The 12,551-nt window shown below is 45.5% G+C and overlaps 1 protein-coding gene across 1 annotated transcript; it reads left to right on the plus strand.

Moving 5' to 3' along the window:
* Positions 1 to 5,533: 5,533 nt before the first annotated feature.
* pou3f3a (POU class 3 homeobox 3a) lies at positions 5,534 to 7,467 on the plus strand. The gene has a single exon (XM_084688817.1). The coding sequence runs from the start codon at positions 6,030 to 6,032 to the stop codon at positions 7,317 to 7,319; it is 1,290 nt and encodes a 429-aa protein (XP_084544943.1). The 5' UTR covers positions 5,534 to 6,029; the 3' UTR covers positions 7,320 to 7,467.
* Positions 7,468 to 12,551: the final 5,084 nt, after the last annotated feature.

Genomic DNA, 12,551 nt, shown 5'->3' on the forward strand with positions numbered 1-12,551 from the left:
CCTTAGACTCTTGTGATGTCTTTCCCGTGCTGCCCTGAGTGAAAATGTCCTTAAAGTAAAGGCTGCTCTATTACGTGTTATTTGAACCAACGAGAAGTTAGTCATTTTCATCTTAACGTTTTCGACTGTACCTAACAAAGACTGGCTCTCGTGTAACCATTGTTACTTCATTCACTGGCCCTCTGGCCTCTTTGAAAATTATATGGTGGGATTAATGAATGTCATTCACCCATTAGCCACCCCCATTGACACATAATGGACCACCCCGCAGCAGCGTTTAACCAGTGCATCTGTCCTTTGGGTCGGATCATTTGTGCACAGCAGGGGGTGGTAATTGACTGTGCTGTTCCAATCAGAGCTGTAAACACGATGGAGTCCCCTCTTCTCCTCTATTCCCACCCAGATTCCATGTCTCCCTCCTCTCTCTCCCTACTTCTGTTATTGAATCTCGTCCAATGTCTTTTACACATACAGGGGAATGTTGACATTCTGACAAATACATATTCTCAAACTCAAGAGCAGCTGTACCCATGGTGAAATGAATGTCAAAGGAATGTTGAGTTTCCAACAGACAGGTTTCTAAGGTACCCTCTCCTGTCTGTGTATGCATAAAAGGTCACAACATGTGATAAACAGTTGGTATAATCATGTCAAACCTCTCTCTCTTCCCCCTCTCTCTTCAACATTGTTCCACTCCACCAATTCTCTCTCCTTTCTCTCTCCTTCCCCCCTCTCTCTCTGTCTCTCTCCATCCACCTCTCTCTCCTCTCTCCTACACCCTCTCCTTCCCGGTCTCCCACCTTTCTTTCCCGCCTCCCTCCAATCCCTCCCTTCCCCTCGTCCTCCCTCCCTCTGTCTCTGGTATAAACACACAGCAGGGGGTTCTGGGTAGAGAGCGTCTCACGCTGGGAAGAATCTCTCTGGCCCGGCGAGAGCTGAAGGTCGAACACACTCCCCGTCAGAACAACAGGCGGAGGAAGAGAGGAGGAGAGGAAAAGGTGGAGGATAAGGGGCGAGGAAGGAGCAGGAGGAGGAGGAGGAGGGGGAGACCGCTCTAAATATGTGCGGTCCTCTTGCTCTGTTTGTGAGCCATGTAAATAACGAGTGCTCCTACACGGTTATCGAATCAATGTCTTAGTTGGTGTAGCCAGCGTATCCCTATCTTTGTGAAGGTGCATCCACAAGTAGGGCATGGAGAAAAGGTTGGGCTGTAAGCAGCTCTACGGAGCCCTATAAGAGTGTACAAATCCCCTGGAACCAAATGCTGGAAAGACGAGAGAGAGGGGGGCACAGTTGTGGGGAGGTGTGTGTGTGTGTGTGTGTGTGAGGGGGGGGGGCGGTGAATTGTGTCAGAAACAGAAGAGAGAGAGAGAGAGAGAGAGAGAAAGAGAGAGAGAGAGACAGAGAGAGAGAGAGAGACAGAGAGAGAGAGAGAGAGAGAGAGAGAGAGAGAGAGAGAGAGAGAGAGAGAGACAGAGAGGGAGAGAGAGAGAGAGAGAGAGAGAGAGAGAGAGAGAGAGAGAGAGAGAGAGAGAGAGAGAGAGAGAGAGAGAGAGAGAGAGAGAGAGAGAGAGAGAGAGAGAGGGGTGATGAGTGTGAGAAGCTGTCTTGCTCATCTTCTTATGTCAGGATGGATAAGTGATCCGCAGAAAGTGAAGAAAGAGAGAGAGACAGAGAGAGAAAGAGAGAGAAAGAGAGAGAGAGAGAGAGAGAGAGAGAGAGAGAGAGAGAGAGAGAGAGAGAGGGAGGGAGGGAGAGAGAGAACACAGAATGAAAATAGCCCTGTCTTTGCAAAATGAGAATCTGCTGACTACCAAAAAGTGAGAGAGCACTTCTTTGGAGAAGGGGGGGATTGGAAGTTGGAGGAAGGACACGAGACGAGACAAGAAAAAGTCTGCACTATTCTGTATGATTCATTGTCGGCAGACAACGTTTTGACACATTGACACATGGGGACGACACAAAGCGCCTTTCTAATGATCTGGTAACGTGCTGTCATGAGTGAGGGCCTGGACATCCCAGGCCTTCCCTGTCCGCAGGACTCCAGCTGTCTGCCGACATGTCTTTATGTGTCAGTCTCTCTTGTCTCAGGTGTGAAGGTATGAGGGAGGCCGGAGAGAGCTCGCTGAGGAAGGGTCAACGTCTGCCCACATGTCACCGACAGACAGGAGGGCGGAGGACAGACAGGGAAGGAGATACCCGTCGGCCATAACTACACCCCTCTGGTTGAAAAACAAGAACCTGTCCAGTATATCATCAACCACGTCTTGCTTTTAACAAACAACCACGTCTTGTCTGCTTGCCTCCCAGTAGACAGGGCTGGGAAAGGCAATCATCTGCTTGTCTCAGAGCTCTAAACTCCTGCAACACAGATGCACAATGTCTCGCTTTTCTTCTCCCGCTGTTTTTTTTCTCCAACTGGTACATTTGCATATTCCGGGAGTCTACCAAAGAAAATAGCCCCCAGCTAGAATAGCCAGGACGCTGTGCATATTGAAGACAGCAACACAGCGAGGGAGGGAAGCGGGGGACGAGAGAGAGAGAGAGAGAGAGAGAGAGAGAGAGAGAGAGAGAGAGATAGAGAGAGAGAGAGAGAGAGAGAGAGAGAGAGAGAGAGAGAGAGAGAGAGAGAGAGAGAAGGAGATAAAGAGATAAAGAGATAAAGAGAACCAAATGGAAGACTATAGGTTTACTCTTTACTTTGGTGCTTATTACTGTGTAATTACTAATGCTGTGAGATTTGCACGTTGTCCTGTATGCTGAAAATGCACATTTGCAATTTTAATGGGTAAAAAGTAGACCACTGAGATGGAGAGAGAGGAAAGAGAGAGAGAAGAGAGAGAGAGAGAGAGAGAGAGAGAGAGAGAGAGAGAGAGAGAGAGAGAGAGAGAGAGAGAGAGAGAGAGAGAGAGAGAGAGAGACAGCAGAGAGAGAGAGAAAGAGAGGGGGGGAGAGGGCGGAGAGGAGAAAGAGGGAGAAAGAAGAGACAGAGAGAGCTGGAACAAGGGCTAAAATATGTGCATCATAAGAAGGCCTCTCCACCCAGCTTCCTTCATGAATATCAAACAGACAGCCGTGCTCTGCTCTGAGCCAAACCAGCACAACAACACATGAAAGACATTATACTGGTACCCGACTGGATTTGACCTATGTCTACCGAGAGGCAGAGACTGAATAGGTCTACAAAAATAGGCTATTACTGTAACCCGGCATTCGCAATGTGTACTCTTCGCAATCCTTCGGCCTATGTGGCGTGGTTCATTAAGGCAATTCTGTTTAAGCAAAACCAAGCGAATGTTGTACTGTACAAGCTCTGTAAATTAAACGTGTTAAAAACTAAAGTCCAATTTAAAAATATACGTTTGCAGTGATTTGCGCTTCTTTGTTGTGCTTTGTTGAATGATTATTTTGTAGCCTACCTGTGGTGACGGGATCTGTGGCGTGATAAAACGTCTCATTAAGCTACTTCAAATCAAATTAATGAATCTAATTAATTTGTATTTAAAGAGCCTTTCACATCAAGTGTCACATAATCAGTTCAGAAAAGATTCTTTGAATTGAGGTTATATTCAACAGTTTCTTTTAAAACATTTAAAATGTTGTCCGTTCCATTTCATTACAATGTATTCAAACAGCCGACTTAATGTATAAGTCAATAGTTTAAATCAAGCCAATAACAATATACAGTTAAATATATCAATATAAATTAACCGTGTAAACCTATTATTAAGTATCCTTATATAATTAGCCATAACTTTAAGTCTAACATTTTGTAATGTTGCCTTTCTTTTCATTAAGTAGGCGTAGTAGCTCATTTATTCGCTGTTTTTATTTGTTTGGTTGGTTGAAAAAAACATTCCGATGCAGTTCCATTGTTTTTCATTGAGAAACAGGATAACAAGGGTCTGAAATAATTCACTTTCCCTCCGCGCTGTACTCGCGGATTCTAGGTCCCTGTTGTGTTGCTGCTGAGTCTCTCTCCCGACTAGAGTTCATACCGTGAACACACTCGCGTAGCCCCCGCGAGGAGGGCCGCTCGCCTCATTGAAGGCACCACGCATTACTGAGCACCCCTGCCCGGTAACCATAGTGACTCTAAAAAGAAGAGGTGGAGGAAAGAGAGTGTCACTGAACATTTGAATTCTTACTATTCCAACAGTTCATGTTGTAATACAATGTTCAAATTAAACACTTTCCCCAAGGGACATGATGACCATATTATGTTATTTGATAAAAATAAATCAAATCTATAGGCCAAACTTTTGCGCACATGTCTAAATAGAAATAAACCTATGACTGCAGGTGTGTAACTCTCTCTCCATGCATATAATACTGTTTCGACATTCCGCTCCTAATTTTTTTCCAAACTTTTTGAATTCGGACCCAGACAAATCTGGAGGAAAACAGGTTTGGCTCACTATCGCTAGCATGCACCTGGCTCTCAATTTCTCTTCTTCCAACTTGCCTACAAGAAAGCCCCATGTGTTTCACTTAAGTAAATTTGGGAGAGGATTTTGGGGTTTAAATTAGAGTAAATAAGTTGGCGTTCTTTGCCTACACCAAAAAAATAAAAATAAAATAAACTCTGGAAACATTTTATTAAAATGATGTTCATCCGAAGGTGGAAAATCCTTCCCTCCTGTGTGCAGCGCCTACCCCTGCCGCTCTCAGCGCGTCACGCCACTGTGGCCTTTACTTCAGCAAATGAAAAGGAGAGCGCATTAAGATGCAAGTGGCGTGCAAACCTCCGGCTGTATCCAGAGACTCGGTAGGCTACCCTTGACACGGCCCTCGCAGTTTCGCGCTATTAGACAGAGAAAAGGCTTTAAAACTAGGCTGTATGTTGGAGTCGCTCTCATGCTGTTGTAGGGTGTTGTGTTTATCTTTGGTATTCCCAGTGGACCTGTCAATTTGGCTGTGTTTGGGCTGTCGGTGTGTCAGTAACTCTCGAATTCCACGGTCGACGGTGCATTTATGTCCCTCCTGAATTAAGTCAGATTCTCTCTTCGACTGAAGCAGTTGCTGCACATTATGGGCATCATGGTCTGGAACAACCAGATATAGATTCAAATCGTTAATGTTATTGATAGACACCAACTGCCATATTAACATGAATGATTATGATAAATGAATGACACAATCATTATGTTGTTGATTACTAGCACCAGTAGCAGTAGTCATGGGTGTATTTATATATGCAATAATATTTATAGCCTATATATTTGATCAATCGCTAATTGTTCTTATTGCTGCTGTAATTATAAGTCACCGTATTCAACTGTTCTGTTACGGATCTATTGTTGATAACAATTCTAAGGCTCTTAAGATGAATGGTCAGATGAAAAGAATCCCCCAAAAGGAACCTGGAGTAAGCTTTCGAGACGTGCCAATCCCTCCCTGGATATCTGTCCAATCAGCGGGAGCCCTGTTTTCCACTTCCTGCGCTAATAGGGAGGAGATGGGAACGGCGTGCGCACGCTTGGCACAGGGTAAACACTCGCCTGTCCTCGCACTTCAGGGGAGGCACGAGTTGAAGAAGTGGCAGGTGGAGAGAACAGTATATGGAACGGAGAGGGAGGGAGCACCGCTTTGGAGATCGTCGTTTTGTCGTTTTGATAACAGCTTAAATTAATCCCGATAAAAGAAAGGAAAGCAGAGGAAAAGTCATCACAATGTTTACACTTTCCGCCTGAGACGAATTTCGTCGCCCAAGAGAAGAATGCCCATGAAAGGAAAATAACCACGACTGTGGACTAGTTCAGTTGAGGTTTGCAGGACGCCGCAAACTTTTCTCGTTAGTTTGATTTAAACACGGAGTGAAGAGTAAAGATGTATTTTGAAGTATAGCTCTTGCTTCTCTTTTTTGCGCTTTTTTATGGATTGGGGTTGATCCCTCAAATCCTCACAAATCATAGGCTACTATCCACAATAGTTACTAGCTTAATATTTTTCATACAATAGACAATCTTGCGTGGGAGAGTTAAAGCTTATAACCAAACAAGGAAAGAGAGGAATACTACAAAAGCTTTATGGTGTGGGGAATGGCAACAGCCACTTCCAGTCCTTATCTGGCCAGTAATAGGATCCTCTCTACCGGCTCCATCGTGCACTCTGACCGGGGTGGCGGTGGCATGCAGCAGGGTAGCACCGCTGTCACCTCAGTGTCCGGAGGATACAGAGGGGATCCATCAGTAAAAATGGTCCAGAGTGATTTCATGCAGGGTGCTATGGCGACGAGCAACGCGGGGCACATGCTGAGCCATGCCCATCAGTGGGTCACCTCGCTCCCTCACGCTGCCGCAGCCGCCGCCGCGGCCGCCGTAGCTGCTGCCGAGGCCGGCTCCCCATGGTCCTCCAGCCCCGTAGGTATGACGGGCAGCCCGCAGCCGCAGGAGCTGAAGAGGAGCACGGGGCGGGAAGACATGCACTCTGGCTCTGCTCTGCACCACAGGTCTCCGCATCTAGGCTCCCACCAGACACACCCAGGTGCTTGGGGAAGCACCAACGCCGCGCACATCGCCATATCGGAGGGGCAGCAGCAGCAGCAGTCGTTAATTTACTCACAGCCCGGGGGATTTACGGTGAACGGGATGCTTAACTCACCGGGGAGTCAGAGCATGATGCATCCGGGACTGGTTCGAGGGGAGTCCCCAGAGCTTGACCATCACCACCATCACCACCACCACCACCATCAGCAGCACCCACACCATCATCAGCACCAGGGCGGGGTGAGCCACGACACACACTCCGACGAGGATACGCCGACATCGGACGACCTGGAGCACTTTGCCAAACAGTTCAAGCAACGACGGATCAAATTGGGTTTTACCCAAGCGGACGTGGGATTGGCCCTGGGCACGCTGTACGGCAACGTGTTCTCCCAGACCACCATCTGCAGATTCGAGGCTCTCCAGCTCAGCTTTAAAAACATGTGCAAGCTGAAACCTCTGTTGAACAAATGGCTGGAGGAGGCTGACTCCACCACGGGCAGCCCGACCAGCATCGATAAGATTGCTGCGCAGGGCAGGAAAAGGAAGAAGCGCACCTCCATCGAGGTGAGCGTCAAAGGCGCTTTGGAGAGTCATTTCCTTAAGTGTCCCAAACCCGCCGCACAGGAGATCACCTCCCTGGCAGACTCACTGCAGCTGGAGAAAGAGGTAGTCCGGGTCTGGTTCTGTAACCGCAGGCAGAAGGAGAAGAGGATGACGCCGCCAGGACTGCCGCACACACCCGAGGATGCGTACTCGCAGGTGGGCAACATGAGTTCAGACTCACCATCACCATCCATTGACTGCAAACGGATGTTCAGCGACACGTGAGAATACTAGGCCTTTACGATATTGCGTGGACTATATTTATTGACGTGCATCGACTTGACAATGGACATGATTGCCGTGAAATTGAACTGGGCATTCATTGAATTTACTTGTAATCAAAATAAACAGCAAAACAACATGGAAGTCTTTACCATCGACGTTGAAGCTGTTATCTGTGTGTCAGCTAGTATTTTGTTTCTTAGGGGTGTTGGGATGGGCCTATGGACTTCAACGAGAAGGTTAAACCCATTTTCATCAGGTAACTTTGATGCACTAACAAAATGTAAACTTTCTATAGCTTTTCGGTCACAAAGACCATCGAGGTGCACATAGTTAATAAAAGTGGAATTTAAGAGTGATGTTTCGGATATAATAGGCCTTACCACGGTGATCTGTGGTCTATGGCTTTCATACATCTCTGGCCGTAGGCTGTTGCCCGGTTTAGTCCACCAAAAGTTATTGGAATTATTTATCCTACTTTACCCCATTGATAAACGTACCCTTCCATTACACACTTTTATGATTTAGTACAATGTAAAAACTAATTGAAATGGATTTGAACTTGAATATAAAACGAGAAGATAGGCTATTAACGTTTTTTATTCCAAATGTTGTGTTCTCTAAATCTTGGAACATCGCGTTGAGTAGCCTGCGTTTGAGAAACAAAAAAGACGTAGGCCCTGTTCATCCACATTTTCATTAGGCTATATTATTATATTATTTGATGTATTAAGAGCAATAACCGATGTCCCTCAAAACGTATAACTCTTCCCTTGTGCAGTTTCCGTTGTTAACGTGTGTAGACTTTAATTATGATGAGAACCGTGACTTTCAATGAAGCACTCATTCCCAAAACGTGTTGTATTGTATATTTTTGTGTGACAATTTTCACTACTGTAATTTATTTCCTGTGTTTTGAGAGGGATAGGCTAATAAATAAAAATAAAAACATACATTTGTGATAATTAACGTTTTAAATGTCAGAGTCAGTATAGGCTTAACGTCTAGACGAGCCTACAGTGTTGACTCAATATTTCGGTCATACCTTACTTTTTTTTTAAAGTCTAAACTGTTTTCAGGACAATAAAGGAAGTCTAATGTAAAGACAACCTTAAACGTCGTCTTCTTTCAGTTTTATACAGCCCAAAAAAGTATTATAGTCTTTAGCACAATTGAAAAATCATGCAGGAACCCAAAGGGAACCTTACAAAACTGTTCACGGATTTGAAACGGGTTGTATGGAAACTTTTTGATAGTTCTATAGGCCCGCACATCAAAGTAGGTAGGCCTAATCCAAATTATGCAATCTTAAGATTTTTTGTTATTTTCTCAAGCCTTGGTGCTTGACCCTTTAGTTTACAGAAATAATTTTAGTTGACGGCACATCTTTTCATTTATATTTTTAGATCTACTTGGCCTTTATTAAGACGTAACCCGTTGGGTTGCAGGGAATTAAGTATTTCAGTATTCTTTTAGGCTATGTTTACAATTTGTACCTAAAGACATTAATGTGAAATTAATGTGAAATTAATTTAAATCTTGATCATTTTACAACGCGATAGTAGCCAATCCCCAGGAAAAGTTTTGGGCTAATGAGAGAACACACAAATCTCGGTTAATATTTCGACTGCAGTCTATCCTGCAACAGGCCTACAAGTAGGCCTCCATTTCAAATATTTGCACTTTGGTTATCTTGCGGATCCATCCAGCGGCATGACGCCCTCTGGCACGCGGCCAATGGAGGTCGGCTACCCCAGCTGGCGGTTCACCTCCGCAGCGGTTGCCAAGGTGACAGCGAGTCAGAGCTGTCTCGGAGTCGCGGGAGGGGCGAGCCGCAAGCGAATCTATCGCCACAGATGATAGGTTTGGTAGCAATATGGAGATGGGGAATCTCAAAAGAGATTTTTCTTTTTTCTTGATCTCTTCGCCAATTTTCTTTCTCTCCAGCCTTCTTTTTCTGTAATCTATCTTTCTTTCTTCACCTCTCCCTGTCCACCTTGTTTATTCCTTTTTCAAGTTATTTTTATGGGAGTGCACAGGCCTGTTGTGGAACAGAATGTGTTCTGAGGTGAAAGGTCAGCCTGCTGATCCAGTAGCTGATAGGCTGGACCAGAGGCACTCTGAGGCATTAAGGAAATGGTTTGGAGCTTGGGTTTAATAAGTGACTTTGCTCGGGTACACTAACTGTGCTTACAGCTAGACATCCATTAATCTATTACCAGAAGTCAGTCACACACAATAACACAGGATCAAAACCTGAACACTTGAGGGCAAGAAATATGGATCACAGGTCAAACAACACACAGCAAAATGTGTACGTTCACAATCCAATGTGTATGAGTACATAGCCTAATTGTTAACAACGCACACGTGTTCCCGCAAGCGAGCACAAACACACACAGACACAGACACCCACACGCATGCACACACACAGACACAGACACCCACAAGCATGCACACACACATACAAATCAAATATAACATAGAGGATATCTATTGCTCAAATTGTGTTGAAACATTAGCCTTAGTGAAAGAGAAAGAACTGGGAAATAAGTTTGTCATGAGAGTGTGTGTAAGCGTGTATCCGAGCATTGGCATTATTCATAGGAAAAGGCTTATAAATAGCCCTATATGTGGCTGAAGCCAGACCATGAATGGCCTGTTTGACCAGGCTCTGCTGGGCTGCAGCCACTGTCCTCAGCCAGCCAGCAGTCAGACCTTCTCATCCCTCACTGAGAACCGCAGAGCTGGATGCTACGTATTCCAGCATGGCTATCATCCTCACATCCCTGACTAGTCAGAACTGTCACTGCCATGGGGCCATGTGAGCATGGGTCTTCAATTATATAACAGAAATACAGCTACTGGATAATACACAACCAAGGGTTTATTTGTGTGTGTGTGTGTGCATGAGTGTGTTTGTGACTGTGTGTGGACTGGTGTGGCTGATGTCCTGGTTATGAGTGAGGGTGAAACCATAGACATGGAGGTGTGTACGTGTGTGTTTGCATGTGTGTGTGTATGTGTGTGTGTATGTGTGTGTGACAAGGAGGTGTGAAGGAGGAATGATCCAGGGGCGGGGGCCGTGTGGACAGATCCTAGACCAGTCAGGATAGACAGGAAACCTCTGATCAATGGGGCCCAGTGCCAACAAAATCAATCGAATGTAGATGCGATCCAAGTAGCGTGGGATCGTGATGACGCTGTTGGTCAGGTGACCATCCCGCTTTCAATACCCCCTCACGTACGCACACTGTTGTGATGCTGGATGGAGAGCAGGGCGTAGGTTCCACACCCCTCTGTCATCAAGCAGGGGAAACACATACTAACCCCCGCCCCCCTTCCACAAGTCTCCAAAGCTCCAATCTTCTCTGATAAAACTGAAGCAAATGTAAGCCCCTCTGGATTGTAATGTGATCCTGGCGGCAGCTTAGCGATGTAAAGATGGAGGATAAGGCTAGAATTAGAGGATAAAAGAGCTCCTTTAAGGTTTCTGTCATCAGCCGAAGGCTGGCCCAGAGAGGCAGCCCGCCCCCTGAATCTCAATGCGGGGATCTTAGCGCTAGCCTGCGTGTGGACGAACGTGTGGGCTGTTGTTTCCTGCAATTAGTTTGCGACAGACGGCAGAATAGACGAAAAAACTCAGTTCACAAAAGAAACTGAGAGGCTTATGATGAAAGGGCTCTGTTTAATTGCACTATTTATCAGCCTCTCAGTATGAATGAAGGGGCGCAGAGCTTGCATTAAGTGCCTGATGTGTGTGTGTGTGAGATGTTGTGTGTATATCTATGAATTTGCTATATGTGAAATGGTACTGTATATATAGCAGTAAGTGTCCTTGTTGCTGTGTAGTTAATTGGTGTTACATGGTAAGCATGTCATTATCTCTTTCAGTAAATGTAGCATATATAATTGCTCATAATTGTTCCGGGAGCATTGCGTAGAAGTACTCTACAGCACACACTCGTTACACACAATGTCCCTTCTGTGGTTCTCAGATTGAACGGATCTTTGTTTTCATGGCCCATGACTGATACAAGTACATACAGAAGTTCTTCCGAATCAGAATAATTCAGAATCAGATTCAGAATCTGTATGAGCTTTATTCGCCAAGTGAGTTTACACAAAAAAGAAATTCACGGTGGCAAGAAGGCACATACAATTAAGATCATACACATCTTAAATTTAATTCTTAGTCTAAATAGTCTAATAGTCTTCTTAGTCTAAATAATTCAATGCTCACGTAAACACTGTGAACCAAAAGTGTTTTGTCTCTGCGTCCCATCCTGTTTACCATCAGGAGATTCACCCTTCTCACTGTTTCTCCCTCCTCTATCCACGCTGTCTCTCCCCACTCTCTCTTTTCCCTGTTTCCCCCTCCCCTCTCTCAATGTATCTTTCTCTCAATGTCTCTCTCTCTCTCCCTCTCTCTCTTCCACTATTTCTGCCTCTCTTATTCCCTCTTACTTTCTCTCTCCATCTCTCTCATGCTCATTACCAGTCACAAGTATTTGGTGTTAATTATTGTCACATTGCGGAGGCAGGTTTGCCACCAGAGACTAACACTGATTAACACACTACAGCCCCCTCTGAGGCAGAGAGTGAGAGAGCGAGGGGGAGAGGGAGGGGGGAAGAGAGAGTGAGACGGAGTGTGAGAAGGATAGAGAGATTTCCACAACACCACAGGGAGTCCATCAGCCTTCAGTTCCTTCATAGAGTGCAGTGAAGAAGATGGAAAAGAGAGGGAGAGAAAAAAGGGAGAGAGGAGGATAGAGGGAGAGAGCGAGGCCTTGAACATACTTCAGTGTGGATGATAGAGGTTTGCGGGGGCTTTGAGAGGCAAAGGCCGTTTTAAACACATAAGAGGGCTTCATGTGTGTGTTTGTGTGTGTGTGTGTGTGTGGGTAAAATATGTGAATGCGCTTCTCGTGAGGCTTTCTGGAGTGCCAGTTTTTTGTCTGATGTTTCTGAGTGAGGTCAGAAGTGCAAGAGATACAGCTATACAGTTCTTCCAGTTCACACACACCCCAAAGTAATCCTACTCTCCGCCTCCCGTTTCGCCACTTAGACTCAGTCACCCTTTTAAGCAATATCATGACACTCTCAATATGACGAAAAACAAACAAACCCCCCAAAAATAACGCTAATCTTTGAACGGGCGGGGGGGGGGGGGGGGGGGGGCTCTGCAAAATTGTCACCGATCCTCCCTTTTGGTTGACTCAGATTAAGAGGGTG

Source organism: Hypomesus nipponensis, chromosome 23 (genome assembly GCF_054491055.1).
Source record: "Hypomesus nipponensis isolate SF chromosome 23, ASM5449105v1, whole genome shotgun sequence".
Classification (NCBI taxonomy): Eukaryota; Metazoa; Chordata; class Actinopteri; order Osmeriformes; family Osmeridae; genus Hypomesus; species Hypomesus nipponensis.

Bases quoted from the DNA above. Each gene is read 5' to 3' on its own strand.
- pou3f3a (XM_084688817.1), top strand. From the start codon at position 6,030: ATGGTGTGGGGAATGGCAACAGCCACTTCCAGTCCTTATCTGGCCAGT.